This window comes from Xyrauchen texanus, chromosome 26 (assembly GCF_025860055.1).
Source record: "Xyrauchen texanus isolate HMW12.3.18 chromosome 26, RBS_HiC_50CHRs, whole genome shotgun sequence".
In the NCBI taxonomy this organism is placed as follows: domain Eukaryota; kingdom Metazoa; phylum Chordata; class Actinopteri; order Cypriniformes; family Catostomidae; genus Xyrauchen; species Xyrauchen texanus.
Genome location: NC_068301.1, coordinates 41,114,491 through 41,131,990, shown reverse-complemented (window position 1 = coordinate 41,131,990; position 17,500 = coordinate 41,114,491). Strand labels below are relative to the sequence as shown.

At 42.9% G+C, this 17,500-nt stretch overlaps 2 protein-coding genes across 2 annotated transcripts in view; both read right to left on the bottom strand.

Annotated features, from left to right (window-relative positions):
• Nucleotides 1-702, bottom strand: part of LOC127619684 (gap junction gamma-1 protein-like) — a 1,146-nt gene extending 444 nt beyond the window's left edge. The window contains exon 1 of the mRNA XM_052092635.1: nt 1-702. This exon is cut by the window's left edge and continues 444 nt beyond it. Coding sequence (XP_051948595.1) covers nt 1-702 — 702 coding nt within the window.
• LOC127620065 (uncharacterized) overlaps nt 1-17,500 on the bottom strand; it is a 79,469-nt gene that overhangs the window by 49,631 nt on the left and 12,338 nt on the right. The gene's annotated exons all lie outside the window — the stretch shown is intronic.

The following is a 17,500-nucleotide window of genomic DNA, read 5'->3' as shown; positions in this document are numbered from 1 at the left end:
CACGGCATACATGATCAGCAGGAAGATGGTTTTCTCTGTCGGACGCGAAACAAAGCAATCCACCGTGTGCGGGCAGGGGCTGCGTGTGCACACGTACGAGGGGGCAACCTCAAAACCATATAGGATATATTGGCCAAAGAGAAAGCCCACCTCGAAAATGATCCTTGAAAAGAGCTGTAGTATGTACACCTTCATGAGCCCGTCACGCTTAATTCTCCACCGTCCATCGTGTTTGACGGTGGGCTTCTCAGGTGCCTTCTCTTTCTCTGTCAAAATCTCCTCTAACATCATCGGGTCTTCCTCACCATTGTCCTCCGCCGCCTCGTAATCATGGTTGGCTCCGTGGTTGACCATGGGGATGTGTTTCCTGTTCCGTGGTTTATACTCATCATCTGCAAAGCGAGCAATCTTGTGCATAGCGAAGCCCAGGTACATAATAGTGGGAGTTGTAATCATGATAATCTGAAAAACCCAGAACCGGACGTGAGAGAGGGGTGCACATGCATCATAGCAGACATTCTCACATCCAGGTTGCTGGGTGTTGCAAACAAAATTGATTTGTTCATCGTTGTATATCGATTCTCCCCCCACTACAGTCAACACGATGCGGAAGATGATGAATAAAGTGAGCCAGATCTTGCCCACAAAGGTGGAGTGGTTGGAGATCTCATCCAACAGCTGTGTAAGAAAACTCCAGCTCATAGTGCTTCTTGAAGAACTGCCTTCTCAGTGCTGTAAGAGAACATAAAAATGACTATTACTCCTCATTCAAATCTGCATAAAAAAAACCACCATGGCATTGAGGACACAGAGGCGATGGCAGAGAGCGGTTACTATGGATGCAATGGTGTAATCGTTTATTCAAATTGAAAATGAAAGTGAAGCATTTCAAGTTTGCATGCGCTCACAATCAATCTCAGCGAGCTCAAGTGTCAGCATGCTCCCGCAAGAGGCCCGCAAGGCTAGGCCGCTGACAAATCCTCCTTAAATATCCACACTCTGCCCAATTGGGTGTCCCTCTGTAGCTACCGTGAGAGGAGAAGGGATTGGTTTCAGGTGTAAATGGAAAACAGTGCTTGTTCCCATCTGACAGAGGGATACGCTCACAATGTGGGAACATTTGCAGAACGGCATCTTTAAAGATGTCGCTAAGCTAACTGCTTTTTAAGTTCTTTATGTATTATACACAAAACACAAAGTGCATTACAGATGCGCAAGTGATAAAGGATACTCAATTCGCCTGAGCACAAGCAGGGATAATAATCCACTTGCTGTAACACACACAGAGAAATGCATGATGCAACACACAAGCAAACCTGTATATGCACACTCAGTCTTTTACACCAAAAGGTAAACAAGCTTACTGTGCGCTATCTACAACCTTCTTAGCTTTTTGTGGCATTTGTGTACACACGAAGCGCGCACACATGAAGACACTACTACAGCATATTTGAGATAAGAAAGTTGCATTTGATCTCTTTAGCCAAGTTTCTGTCTTTGTCATATTGCTGTAATTTTGTTTGTCAATATTAAAAGTACTAAAAGAACTATTAGTTTAACATTTGTTTTTCCCAGCAGGTTTGATTGGTTTTAGAAAGTAACTAGTAATGTAATTACTTTCTAGATGAAGTAATTACAATTTACCATAAGTAATTAGTAATCAGTAGTGGCTTACTTTTTTGAAAGTAACTTCGCACTCGCCCTCTTCCACGAGATAAGTGCCTTTTTGCAAGCAAGTTCAATTCTCAATTAAACGTGTGCCCGACATCTGCATTTAAGTTGTAATTCTGCAAGACCACGAGCCCCTGCCCCTCCCCCTCTTTAACATTCTTTGTCACAGCCAAGGCTGGACTGGTGATCTGGTATACCGGCATTTTCCCGGTGGGTCGACGCACTTTGGAGCCGATCAGGGGTGGACTGGCCATTGGGAGAACTTGCCTTCAAAGTCTACCTGACCAGCATTAATTTATGATAGCCAGGTAAGGATAATGTTTGACACGGCTGTGAAATTAAACCACTATAAAAATAGAGCCAGCAGAACATGGGTAATAGCCCTCCATTAGCAGGGTCGGAAATGCCCCCAAAATACAATATTTTAATTGCTCCTGTTCGAGTTGATTTTTTGGTTTACTTTTATGTGTACACTGACATTAACAGCAAAACATTGCAGTTTTGTAAAAAAGAAATAATACTGGATGTGCTTTCAGCCGTCTCTGTCTCAGTAAACTTCTGTCTGGAGCTCATCACCAAAATGAAACGAAACTCAGCGTATACTTGCCTCGCAGACATGAGAAATATGTCTATAGGAAGCTTGAATTGTCTACTTATAAATGAACTAATTTAAATTGAAAACAAATATTCTCGGATTGTGTAATCTGTATGAAACCAACGAGAGGTCTTTCCCGTTTGAGCTCATTGTTTTTGGAAGACATGCTGTCAATTTACATCAGAAGAAGAGCGTGATCCGATACGGCCTAACACAAAGCGTCCAACACAAAACTGGAGTCTACAAAATCGATTATGCGTTTTATGGCCTTATTTCAGTGACTTGATTTTCTCAAATGCAACATGTACATTTCATGTTTGCAGAATCTTATGTTACAACACTGCTGAGAAAGTGATGCAGTTTATTTATTAACTTAGTTAATTATTCATGCTTGACACGATGACTACAATCATGTCAACTGTATCTGGGCAAAATTTTGGATTGTCATCTCAATGCAAGCATGCTCTGTCACTGAGTTCCCTTCCGAGGGAACTCGCACTGCGTCGTTGAAAACGACTCTTTGGGGAACGCACCTTAGCGTGCGCCTCTGAATTATGAATGAAACTATTCCAATCTTGATTGGTGTTGCGTCATGACGTAACATGTGACGGCATAACCGGATGCATTAAAGTGACGCCGGTACACACACACATTAGCTTTCGCTCTTCAGCAAGCGCTCTATGTTGAAATTGTTTGTCTTCTTTGGTGTTGTTTGTCTGATTTAAAAATATTATGGCCACCGAACAGTTCAAGAAGTGCGTGCACCCCTGCCCTCGTTTCATTACGTGTAGGGACACGCACGCTTTATGTGTGAACTGTTTGGGAGCTTAGCACGCACTGAGCAGCTCTCGAGGGATCTGCCTGTGAAAGTTGTGAAGCACTACCCATGAGAGTGCTGCACTCCGGTTGGCGTGCTTTGATGAGCACGGTCAGGCTCGCGTTCCCCACGGTTTTGGTCCCGCGTCTGTTGAGGCAGCGCGGCGATTGAAATCGCGGGGTTCACGGGCGGATTTTGCAGATGAGAATGAGACTGCTGCGCACGTTCTCATTCTTCGCTTGAGGATCCCGAGCCTACTGTGAGTGGTGCAGAAGCCCGCGTCGCGACTTCTTCTGCCCATGATCAGGTCCCGTTGCTTGAGCTCACTGCTTCCGAGGAAGTGGATATGCTCAGCATCGATCGCGGATCGACCGTGAGCCAAGCACGCCAGTTTTTGGCCAAGCTTATGAGGAGCTGATTGAGGTTGTGACGTGTGCCGTGGCCAGACTGAATATCAGCTGGCCACAAAATGAGCAGGGAACGCAAGTTGAAAGCAAATTAGACGTGCGTTTCCTGCGGCACAGATCACAACCTCAGCGCCGGGTTTGCCGTTTTTCCCGATCTCCACAAAGATATCTAAAACGAGATCGTGGGGTAAACCGCGATTCGTCCCGTATCTCCAGCCCCAGTGTTTGATTACAGACGATGTTTTGGGGGCACGGGATATGGGCTAAAACCCCGGCGCTGCCTAGTAAGCCCTGCAGAGATACATCTGCTTTAATAAGTAGGGCTTACATGGCCGCACACAATCGGTGTTGGTTTCCCGCCGTCTCTGACGCTTCGGGCCACATCAATTTCCAGCGAACGCACACCGTGCCATTCGTGTCAAAAAAAAAAAAAAACCCAACAAGCATCAATTGTGGTCACAAGAACCGTATCGACTAAGTCCTGCCGGTTTCCCGCTTCAGGAAGTCGGGAACAGTGCTCGAAAACACCGAGACCAGCCTCGAGAGGCTGGTTCCTTAGTTGAAGCTCGGAAGAGGTCCTACCGAGGTGGTAGAACCTCGGAGGGCTGTCCCTCGCTGCAGAGCAACCGAGGTTGCTCTCGCAGCGGAGTCCTCAGGAAATCGGTGTCGGTTCCCGCCGTCTCTGACGCTCGGGCCACATCAATTTCCAGCGAACGCACACCGTGCCGTTCGTGTCAAAAAATAAAAACAAGCATCAATGGTGGTCACAGAAACCGTATCGACTAAATCCTGCCGGTCTTTCGCTTCAGGAAGTCGAGAACAGTGCTTGAAAAACACCCGAGGCCAGCCTCGAGAGGCTGGTTCCCTTAGTAGAAGCTTCGGGAAAGAGGTCCTACCGAGGTGCTAGAACCTCGGAGGGCTGTCCCCTCGCTGCAGAGCAACCGAGGTTGCTCTCGCAGCGGAGTCCTCAGGAAATCGGTGTCGGTTCCCGCCGTCTCTGACGCTTCGGGCCACATCAATTTCCAGCAATTTCCAGCGTCAAAAAATAAAAAACACACATCAATTGTGGTCACAAGGACTGTATCGACTAAATCCTGCCGGTATCTCGCTTCAGGAAGACGAGAACAGTGCTCGAAAAACACCCGAGACTAGTAGATTTTGTAGAGGCATGGAATCATCTTCCCAACATATCTGCATGGGTCCTGCATATAATAAAATCAGGGTACAGACTGCAGTTCGGGCACCGCCCCCCCCCAAATTCTCTGGGGTGGTGCAGACTACAGTGGTTCCGGAGCAGGCTCAGGTGATGGAACAAGAAGTGCAATCTCTGCTGCTGAAGGAGGCCATAGAACGTGTTCCTCATTCAGACAGGGAGTCCGGTCTTTACAGCCGGTACTTTATAGTTCCAAAAAAGGATGGGGGGTTGAGGCTGATTTTAGATCTCAGAGTTTTGAACCGGCCTTTGAGGAGGTTCAGGTTCAAAATGCTTACCATTCCTGTCATCGTGAGTCAGATCAGATCCGAGGACTGGTTTGTCACGATAGATCTAAAAGACGCCTATTTTCATGTACCCATCCTTCCATGTCACAGGAGGTTCCTGAGGTTCGCTTGGGGCTGAAGCTTACCAATATCGGGTTCTTCCGCTCGGTCTAGCACTCTCTCCCGCACATTCACCAAATGTATGGATGCAGCTCCTGCTCCTCTGAGACTTCAGGGCATCCGCGATACTGAATTTTATCGATGACTGGCTCATTCTGGCCCAGTCTCGAGAAATGGCGGTTCGGCATCGAGATGTCGCCCTTGGCCATATTCGAAGTTTGGGGTTGAGACTCAACACAAAAAGAGTGTGTTACAACCATCCCAGTGCACAACGTTTCTGGGTGTTGTGTGGGACTCGGTTACGATGCAGGCACGCATGTCTCCTGCACGTATCGAGTCCGTTCTGGCGATGGTGTCCGGGTTAAAACTAGGCCAGGCCATCACTGTAAAGCAGTTTCAAAGACTGCTGGGCCTCATGGCAGCGGCATCCAACATTATACCTTTGGGCCTTCTACACATGAGGCCCCTCCAGTGGTGGCTGAAAGCCAAGGGGTTTTCCCCAAGGGGAATCCATTTCAGTATAATCAGAGTAACGCGCAGATGCCTTCGTTCTCTGCTAATATGGAAGAAACCTTGGTTCCTGTCCCTAGGGCCAGTGTTGGGAGCGCCATGTCGCCGGAAAACCGCTTCGACAGACGCCTCCCTCACTGGCTGGTGCGCTGGTCATGGACGGCCGCTTTGCCAGGGGTCTGTGGCAGGACCATCATCATTCTTGGCACATAAACTGTCTAGAGATGTTGGCTGTGTTCAGGGCTCTGAGGAGCTTCCTTCCAGACATCTAAGGTTACCATGTCCTAGTACGCTCGGACAATACATCAGTGGTAGCTTATCTGAACAAACAAGGGGGACTCGGATCGCGCCTCTGTGCAGACTGGCGATCAGATAATTCTTTGGTCCCAAGGGAAAATACTGTCTATCAGAGCAATGTATGTTCCGGGGTTCAGAATCAGGGAGCAGACATCCTGTCGAGGCAGGGGCTGAGGCCCGGGAATGGAGACTTCATCCAGAGGTGGTGAAGTCGATAGGGGACAAATTTGGACCATCGGAAGTGGATCTATCCGCGTCTCGAGGGACGTCCCACTGTCCACTTTGGTTCTTCCTCTCACATCCAGCCCAACTGGGGTTGGATGCCATAGTACAGGCCTGGCTGAGGCCTCGCCTGTCACGCATTTCCCCGATCGCTCTGCTCCCGGAGTCCTGGAAAGGGTCCGCCAAGAGGGCATCAGTCTACTTTTGGTTGCTCCGATGTGGCCGGCCCGAGTATGGTTCTCAGACATAATTTCACTCCTGATAGCTCTGCCACGGCAGATTCCTCTGAGGAGGGATCTATTGTCTCAGGCAGGGGGCACAGTTTTCCACCCTCGTCCAGAGCTGTGGAAACTGTGGGTCTGGCCCCTGAGGGGTTCAGTACCTAAATGCTGGTCTATCAGCGGGGTGGTTGAAACCATACTTGGCTCTAGGGCTCCGTCTACTAGGAGATTATATGGCCTCAAGTGAAATGTGTTCTCCACTTGGTGTAGAGAACATGAATTAGATCCAGTTAACTGCCCGGTGGCTTCAGTTCTGGAGTTTCTTCAAAATCGTTTCTCTGTGGTCTCTCCCTTCCACACTTAAGGTGTACGTGGCTGCCATTTCGGCTTTCCATGCACCACTGAGTGATGGGCCTCTGGGGAGGCACCAGCTGGTCATTCGTTTTCTCCGTGGTACATGGAGGATGAGACCGACAACCAGGTCCAGGGTTCCTGCCTGGGACCTGGCGGTGGTTCTCGAAGGGTTATCCCTGGCCCCCTTCGGACCCCTTCAGTCGGCTTCGCCCAAGGACCTGACGTTCAAGATGGCTTTTCTCTTAGCTATTACCTCTCTAAAGAGGGTGGGAGATCTTCAAGCCCTGGCAGTAACACCAGCTTGCTTGGAGTTTGACCCTGGCGGAGTTAAAGCCATTCTGCACCCGAGACCTGGCTATGTGCCTAAGGTGCCTTCTAACGCGGCACGGTCTACGGTCCTGCAGGCTTTTCATCCTCCACCTCATGTGTCGGCAGAAGAAGAGAGGCTCCATTTGAGGCTCCTGTCAGAGCTTTGGGCATTTACCTCGAGAGGTCCTCTTCTTGGAGGAGGTCGGACCAACTGTTAGTGTGTTTTGGGTCACCTAAGAAGGGGCTCCCTGCCTTGAAACAAACCATTAGTAATTGGATTGTTCAGGCTATTATCTCGGCCTACAGGTGCGCAATTTGCCTTCAACTTTGGCCATAAGGGCTCATTCAACTAGAGGCATGGCATCCTCTAGGGCTCTCTTATCGGGAGTGCCCCTCCAGGAGATCTGTGAGGCAGCCGGTTGGGCTACCCCGCACACTTTCATCAGGTTTTATAGTCTGCACCTCCCTAGTACGCCTGGCGCACGTGTGCTCTCGTCCTAGTTGAGTGCCTGAGTTCAGTTTCACTCTAGGGCAGGCCTTTTTTCGGTCGCGTGGCCTAGTGGGCATTCGTTCCCCAAAGAGTCGCTTTCAACGACGCAGTGCGAGTTCCCTCGGAAGGGAACGTCTCGGGTTATGACTATAACCCTTGTTCCCTGAGAAGGAACGAGACACTGCGTCGTCCTGCCACGCCCCTCAATGCCTGAGAGCGGCTTGCTTCATCGCTAGGCTAATGTGTGTGTGTACCGGCGTCACTTTTATGCATCCGGTTATGCCGTCACATGTTACGTCATGACGCAACACCAATCAAGATTGGAATAGTTTCATTCATAATTCAGAGGCGCACGCTAAGGAGCGTTCCCCAAAGAGTCGTTTTCAACGACGCAGTGTCTCGTTCCCTTCTCAGGGAACAAGGATTATAGTCATAACCCGAGACGTTTTCCAGCTCTCTACAATCTAATACAATCTAATACAAATCATTGTAATCACATATTGGACCATTACTTTAAGGTCAATATATGCACTTAGTCTTCACATTTTGAATATTGGACTTGTGCAGCGAGTGAATTGGACTGTTTTCATCGTTTCAACTGTTTGAGAGGCTTCTGGGCCTGGTGGGCCTGCCACTCCTATCTTAGTACATCTTGGTAAGATTTGTTAAAACAACAACAGGACAACTTCAAGAGCTTTGTTCAAATCATGATGGATGGAAATGCGAAAAGGCTGGATGGTGTGATTAGAGATGTACAAGAACTAAAAACTAGTCTGCAGTTCACACAAGGCATCATGGATGAGATGAAAGCTAAGAAGAATGACATTGACATTTGAGAGCAGCATTTCAAAATCAAAGCAGGAATTGGAGGATCTGTTTGAGAAGCTGGATCATATTGAAAATCAGTCAAGGAGATCTAATCTACTAATTGATGGGATCGCAGAAGAAAAGGGCGAAACAATCAGTGGATTAGAAATGAAGATTCAACAAATGCTGTCGAATAATTTGGGTCTGGATAGTTCTACAATTGAGATGGAGAAGGTCCACCGGATTGGCCAATTCCATGAGGGAAGAAGGCCAAGAAAAATTGTTGTGAAGCTTCTTAGATTTAAAGATCGACAGCGCATCATTTACTCCACCAAGAAATTAAAGGGTACAAACATTTATATCAATGAAGACTTTTCTGATTTGGTGCAGCAGAGGAGAAGTGAACTGCTGCCAAAACTGAAAGAGGCCAGAGAGAAAGGTGAAAGAGCCAGCTTAAGGTATGATAAGCTTATGATTTGGCCGGCAATTGGACAAAGGCAAGCATCTGAATAACTGTTCATGACCTTATTTGGATTTTTATCCTGATGGTTTTGTTTTGATGTTTTAATTTTATTAATATGACAAATTTACTTTCAAACTTGCTGAAATTATAAACATCTGTTCTAATGGGATTCATGTATTGGCCTTATCAGAAACACACTTAGATCGCAGTTTTGATAATTCACAGTTAGCTGTTGAGGGGTATAGACTTTTTAGAAAAGATAGAAATCAAAATGGTGGGGGTGTTGCATTCTATATTAGAGAGAATATTGCAGTCACTCCAAGGGAGGATTTGATGGGCAGCGATATTGAAATGATATGGCTGCTGTTACCGACCTCCCAGTTCAAATGTAGATTACTTGGAAAAGATGTGTGATAACACTGAGAGGGCATCTGCTCAAACCAAAGATATCTTTCTTTTGGGGGATTTCAACATTGATTGGTTTTCAAAGAAGTGTTATTTACGTAGAAAGATGATTACTATAACTAATGCTTCTAACCTTAAGCAGATTGTTACACAACCCACAAGAATTTCTTTGAATGGTAAATTTAAATCAACATGTATTGACCACATCTTTACAAATGTGTATGAGTTGTGTTCACATGTCATCTCAGTTGGAGTAGGATGCAGTGATCATAATTTAATCATCACAACAAAGAAAACTAAATTGCCTAAATTTGGTGCAAGGATTGTCTATCGAAGATCTTATAAAATGTTCGATCCTAATGCGTTTGTGGAAGATGTTGAAAGGTCCACTTGGTCGGCGGTTTGTGAAGAGGAGGATGTTAATGCTTCTTTACGTATTTTTATGGATAGGTTTGTGGAAATAGTTGACAAACATGCACCAATTAGAAAAAGGTTGATAAAAGGCAATAATGTTCCTTGGTTAGATGCCGAGCTAAAATCTATAATGAGGGAAAGGGATAATGCCAAAGCCGAAACTCTAAAATCTAAAAGTGATAGGGATGAAAGGTATTATTGTAAGTTGAGAAATAAAGTGACAAAGTTAAATAGATTAAAAAAGAAAATATATTTTAGCCAAAAGATTAGTAACTCATCAAATAATAGCAAGCAATTGTGGAAAGTTATAAATGAAATAATGTGTAAAAACCAAAGTGTTCTAATATGTATTTGGACACAGAAGAAGAATTTAAGATCTAGTATGTTATCATACCCTAAGGATTCACCTTGTAGTAATGTGAAGAACATTAGGAGGAATAAATCTTGTTCATTGACATTTGGTACAGTTAGAGAGGAAATGGTTGAAAGGATGTTGCTCTCTCTCCCGGAGGAAAAAACTGCAGGTATAGATCATTTGAATGGCAACATTTTTAAAACTGTTGCTAATATCTTATGCAAGCCTATCAGTCATATTTTTAATAGATCTGTGATAAGTGGGGTGTTTCCGGAAACCTGGAAGCAGTCTAAAATTATACTGTTAGTGAAAGATGATAGATTAGGTCTCACTGAATCAAATTGTAGACCAATTAACATTCTACCTATATTGAGCAAAATATTTGAAAAGTTACTTTTTAATCAAATGATGCAGTACTTTGTATCAAATGATTTGCTCTCTAATTCACAGCATGCTTATAAGCCATGACACTCCACTAACACTGCATTGGTACAAATGGTAGACCAGTGGCTAACTTTTATGGATGATAAAAAGCTTGTGGGTGCTGTGCTGCTGGATTTTACAGCAGCTTTTGATGTTATTGACCATGAAATTTTACTGTCTAAGCTTAAGTGCTATGGTTTTTCACATCAGTCTGTGTCCTTGATACGCAGCTATCTCTATGGTAGAAGTCAGAGGATATTTTTCAATGGGAGCTAAGCAATTGTCATGTGGTGTTCCTCAGGGCAGTTGTTTGGGTCCATTGTTGTTGTCAGTGTTTGTTAATGATATGTCACTTGCTGTTTCAAGAGCAGATGTTGTACTTTATGCAGACGATGCTACAATGTTTTACGCAGCATCTACAATAAATGACATAGGTTAAACTTAATAAATTAGTTATCAATATATCTAAAACTAAATGTATAGTCTTTGGTACTAAACGTATGCTTGGCAAGCCTTGCAACTTAAATCTAATTGTTGCTTTTTCCAGGAGATGTTCAGAATATTGTCCACCAGTAGTTATGAAAATAGTTGTCCAGTCTTTAGTTCTGTCACATCTGGGGTACTGCCCAGTAATCTGGTCCAGTACTGCACAGGGACATCTGAAAAAATTACAAATCGTTCAGAATAGAGCCGCAAGAGTAGCCCTTGGTTGCTCTTTTCGCTCTAGTGTGGATAAAATGCACACCTGTTTGGGCTGGCAAAAGGTGGAGGACAAACTTAATATAAGTCTTCTCTGTTATATGCACAATGCTCTATTTAAAAACAATCCAAAATCTTTTGTAGATAAGTTGGTTTTTAGTGGGTATTGTCACGGACATGTTACGCGTCAGGTGAGCTCAGGTGTGTTAGTGGTTCCATCTGCAAGGTCCAATTGTATGGCAAGAACAGTATTAGTTAGATCGTCATCTGCTTGGAATAAATTGGATTTAAAAACAAGGCATATATCCAACATATGTAATTTTAAGAAGACTCTAAAACAGATTACAATTAATAGTATTACATCAGTTAATTTGTGACTGTTTATAGGTACTGATATTGTCAAATGCTGTATGAGTGTGAATGTGTATATGTGGATAAATGTATACATGAGGTAATGTTATATGAATGTTATATTTATGTATGTTATATTTGTGTATTTTAACTGTACATATGTTTCAGTACTTTTATGGGCCCCAGGAAGACTAGTGAACCTAAGAAATACTTAGATTTGTAAATACCACAATAAACATAAATACAAGTAATAAGATCCAGTACGGTTTCAGTTGTGTGCATAGTCAACCAGTCGCGAAAGAGACCCAATCCGAGCGGGAGGAGATTTAAAGTTCCGCAGGCTGATGCGCACTCTAACATGGAGGCGCTCGTCTCACACCCCCGCTGTCTCCAGCTCGCAACTTCATCATCAGAAGCTCAATCTTATGTGAAAAATAACACTAAAATGACAACAATAAAGTGTGTATAAATATATAGGTTTTGGATAGACTAGATTGACAAATGCTTATCAATAATACCCTTCTGGCTAAACTTTATTTGCACTTACGGTGTCTGCAGAGGCAGTTAACCCATAAGCCCTAAATAAAATATTAAGAAATACCAATTGTTAGATATATTTGTCCCCACAATTTAAATACCAGAGGCATTTTGCCTCAAGTGCTTATTAAATATCTTATGGAGGTTAAAACCAGTGTTTGGTGTAATGCATTACGAAGAAACTAGTTACTGTAATTAAAATAGTGTTGTCAAAAATACCGGTACCAAGTCGGTACTCAAACAAAAAATTATTTAAGATACCAGAATTTCTGAAGGTACCGGAGTACCGTGTACCGGGTCTACCCAGTACCCACGCAGAGGCGGGAACTTTAGAATGCTCACAAGCAAAAGATTGCGGCATGCAAATCTGCTGCGGAGTCTCAACTGAATCATGTCGAAATGAAAAGTGGAAAAAGCCAGGTTTGGAAATTATTTGCATTTGAGGCTGATGAAAAGGGAAACATCATAGATCAGCAAAAACCTGTTTTTAAACGCCGCTTTCACAATTTTCTGACGAAAGGAGGAAACACATCAAACAAGACACCCGGATTTATTCAAGCAAATAAAGCAGGTGAGTTTAAAAGCATATTATCATTTGCATTAGGTCTGAAACGTTTAGTCGACATTATCGACATCGTCGAAAATACAAAGTTGACGAGAAAAATGTTCTTGTCGAATAGTTGTTTGATCTCATTTACGATATCGCATGAGAGCAGCAATTTACACCTGATGGAGGAAGAATTACACAGATCAGTCCAGATGCACTCGAAACTTTCACAGTTTATTTTATGTAGATCCCAAAGTATTAGGGAATGATAAAAAAACTCTTTAAAGGAAATACCGTCAAAACATCTTAAATGCAGTAAAATTGCTTTATTAAAGTTCAAATAATACAAAAGCAGGTCATGTTAATAACTATAAACTCAGAAACTGGCATTCCGTAAGAAATACAAAGCTGATATGTGTATTCGGAATTATAACAAGTAAGAAACACACACATGACGGACATGTCCGCGATCTCTCTCTCCCGCACGATACACTGCAGTCGACCTTTAAACCTCAGCGGCTTGATTAGCCTGAAAATTTAATTGTTGATATCAAGAATTCAAATCCAGGAAATGAATAAAAGTTAAAACGGCTTGCCATAGAGACTCTGCCTCGGGGATATCATCCCTCGCGCGCGCTAAATGCAGCTAAATTAGAACGCGATTGCTCGCGACTTATTTAATCATAATATTAGAGATGCACCGATTGCAATTTTCTTGGCCGATTTTGATTTCCGATTTTTTTTTGCAAGTGTGACCTGCCGATACCGTTTTTTTCTGATTCCGATTTTCTTTCTAAGAACTATTATTGACCACATATACAAACAAAATCTACCTTTCATAATAAAATAAATTATTAAACATTACAATTTCCCCCAAACTGCACTAAGTTACAGGATCTTCTCTCACTTAAACAACTCTCAAAATAAAGTGCTCTGTGGTAGAGGTAGAAATAACAATTAACTGCAAATAAGTTGCTTTATATAACAGATGTCATTTTCCACTATTTTTATAAATGGACCTTTTTCTCTTTATTACTCGTCTAACAAAACAATTCCAAAGATCTGAAAAACTGAAGTGTCCAATACGCTCAACTTACGTTAGATGTACAAATATCAGTTGTAAAACTGAGCACTGCTTTGGGAACGGCTTGCATACCTGTCAACACTCCCGTTTTTCCCGGGAGTCTCCCATTTTGCTATTTCTCCCAAAAAAAGTCCCGTAATTCGTATGGCCCAAACCACGTTATATGAATAATCACATCAATACAGTGAGGAAAATAAGTATTTGAACACCCTGCTATTTTGCAAGTTCTCCCACTTAGAAATCATGGTGGGGTCTGAAATTGTCATCGTAGGTGCATGTCCACTGTGAGAGAGATAATCTAAAAAAAAAATCCAGAAATCACAATGTATGATTTTTTAACTATTTATTTGTATGATACAGCTGCAAATAAGTATTTGAACACCTGAGAAAATCAATGTTAATATTTGGTACAGTAGCCTTTGTTCGCAATTAAACGTTTCCTGTAGTTTTTCACCAGGTTTGCACACACTGCAGGAGGGATTTTGGCCCACTCCTCCACACAGATCTTCTCTAGATCAGTCAGGTTTCTGGGCTGTCGCTGAGAAACACGGATTTTGAGCTCCCTCCAAAGATTCTCTATTGGGTTTAGGTCTGGAGACTGGCTAGGCCACGTCAGAACCTTGATATGCTTCTTACAGAGCCACTCCTTGGTTATCCTGGCTGTGTGCTTCGGGTCATTGTCATGTTGGAAGCCCCAGCCTCGACCCATCTTCAATGCTCTAACTGAGGGAAGGAGGTTGTTCCCCAAAATCTCGCAATACATGGCCCCGGTCATCCTCTCCTTAATACAGTGCAGTCAGCCCTGTCCCATGTGCAGAAAAACACCCCCAAAGCATGATGCTACCACCCCCATGCTTCACAGTAGGGATGGTGTTCTTGGGATGGTACTCATCATTCTTCTTCCTCCAAACACGGTTAGTGGAATTATGACCAAAAGGTCTCATCTGACCACATGACTTTCTCCCATGACTCCTCTGGATCATCCAAATGGTCATTGGCAAACTTAAGACGGGCCTTGACATGTGCTGGTTTAAGCAGGGGAACCTTCCGTGCCATGCATGATTTCAAACCGTGACGTCTTAGTGTATTACCAACAGTAACCTTGGAAGCGGTGGTCCCAGCTCTTTTCAGGTCATTGACCAGCTCCTCCCGTGTAGTTCTGGGCTGATTTTTCACCTTTCTTAGGATCATTGAGACCCCACGAGGTGAGATCTTGCACGGAGCCCCAGTCCGAGGGAGATTGACAGTCATGTTTAGCTTCTTCCATTTTCTAATGATTGCTGCAACAGTGGACCTTTTTTAACCAAGCTGCTTGGCGATTTCCCGTAGCCCTTTCCAGCCTTGTGGAGGTGTACAATTTTGTCTCTAGTGTCTTTGGACAGCTCTTTGGTCTTGGCCATGTTAGTAGTTGGATTCTTACTGATTGTATGGGGTGGACAGGTGTCTTTATGCAGCTAACGACCTCAAACAGGTGCATCTAATTTAGGATAATAAATGGAGTGGAGGTGGACATTTTAAAGGCAGACTAACAGGTCTTTGAGGGTCAGAATTCTAGCTGATAGACAGGTGTTCAAATACTTATTTGCAGCTCTATCATACAAATAAATAGTTAAAGAATCATACATTGTGATTTCTGGATTTCTTTTTTTAGATTATGTCTCTCACAGTGGACATGCACCTACGATGACAATTTCAGACCCCTCCATGATTTCTAAGTGGGAGAACTTGCAAAATAGCAGGGTGTTCAAATACTTATTTTCCTCACTGTATATTATTCCAAGGTGGTCCAGTTGCCAGATCTTGAATGAAACGCATCCTACTCACACAATCGACACATCATACAAATTACAACTCATTTATGACCTCAATCTGGCAACCAAAACCCAGTTGCGCTGTTGATATCTGCGCAGGCAGTAGACGTGGGATGTTAAATCAAGCATCACTGGTAGATGGGAGAAGACTCAGCTGGTGCTCCGGTGAAAAAAACAAAATATACATGTACATTTAACAACAGCTGGATGGAAGAATTTAATTGGATATCCCGAAGCCATATCGACAATGCCCACGCCTTTTGCAATGTGTGTCGCACTGATTTTAATATCGGACACGGTGGGAAAAATTACATTAAATCACAACGGCACAATTTGTATGCATTTATCCTGCCTCTGCCATCCAGCACCCCCCTTCCCCTCTCCCGGATTTGTGTACCCAAATGTTGACAGATAACAAGGCTGACACGACATGAGATTAAACAACTCGGGCAACGCGACGTCTGAAAGTACCTCCTACTCTGTATCGAGGAAATGTATCAGAGTTCTGATCCCTCTGTCCTATGGAGAACAGCTGGTCATCCAGAACCATGAATTCCATAATTTTCCTCGTAATTGCTTTGGTATTTTCGCTGCTCATACCAAGGAATGATAGGAGAGGCTGCTGACTTGTGGCTGGCTCTGTGCTCTGGCTAGTTTTAGCCGTTTGTTGATCGAAAGTTATTGTGGTGGTTCCCCCACGGTTTACTTTGGCCTTAAAATTATTACACATTTCAAACTTTATGTATTCTTCATCTCCCACGCTAATGACATGTTTACATGCGGCTGTGACATTATTGCCTGCGCCACTGGCAACAGAGGTGCAACTCTACATAATATATGTCACTGTGCATTTCTTCTCATGAGGAAAATTGGCAATATGCAGCTTTATTAATAAGAGAGCACTTTGCATATTAGTTTGGAAATAGTTTTTTATTCATTCTATTGTATGCTTGTTTATTTAGGCCTTTTTTAGTACTTGGTAAAAACTTAAATTAAAAGTTGCAAAAGTTGAAGCAAATCTTATATAAAGTGTTCAAAAATACTTTAAGCATACATTGTTCAGATTTGTTATAATTAAAAAATTATATATTTAAATTAAAGTGTTGCTCAATGGCATATTTCTGTTCTTAGTTCTGCTGCTAATGTTTTGTAGACTTTGTTAATAAAAGAGTGTTGTTCAGTAACATGTTTTTGCTTTGGTACCTAAAATGGTATCGAGTACCGTGAAATTTCACTTGTATTGGTACCGACTACTGAAATTTTGGTACCGTGACAACACTAATGGTGAATTTAAAATCGAAATTTAACATCTAATGGTAAAATGGTATATTTTCTAATTTAAAGCTGCCCCTTAAATTCTTAGGGCAGTTCATGAATAAATAGATTTTATGTGATTTATTTCAAAGAATTACATGAAGTTTCATTTCATTCCTTGTATTTTTCATCTGGTCCAGGTTGATAAGGGTTTTAGAAAGTAATTAGTAATGAAATTAATTTTCAGACAGAGTAATTAGTACAGTAATCGAATTACACCATAGAAGATGTAATTTGTATTTACTTTTTTAGAGTAACTTACCAAACACTGGTTAAAACTGATGGGCAAAATAGACAACGTGTTTGATTAATTTTTTAATATAACTTTTATACTGCAGACCCAATTACCAAAGTTCAGAACCGACTAATTAATCTCCTACAGGTGTGAGAAGACAAGTGAATCACTCAGAATATTACTTAATTCAGAGAATAACGTTTTATGACGTATTTCGGCAGGTTTATGGATAATTCTGATGGATTAAACAAGGAGGGCTCGAGGTTGATGGGCGTTTAGCGAAACAACTCTTTGAAATACTCCTGATACAAATGGCCAAAGTTAAAAAACGTACATTGTCGCAAATAATTTTATCTAGCACGTAAATGTCTCTCGCAAAACCAGGTTGTCCTTCATAACGACTTCCTGACAACCATGAAGAGATGGTTTTGGAGACCGTGCTAAGGCAGTTACGAAATCCCGTCTAGCTGTGCATAAGTTAACTATTGTTCTCCGAATGACGCAAAAGACACGATCATTTCTTTAAAAGGAGCTTAGTGAGGAAAAAGACGACACCATTTAAA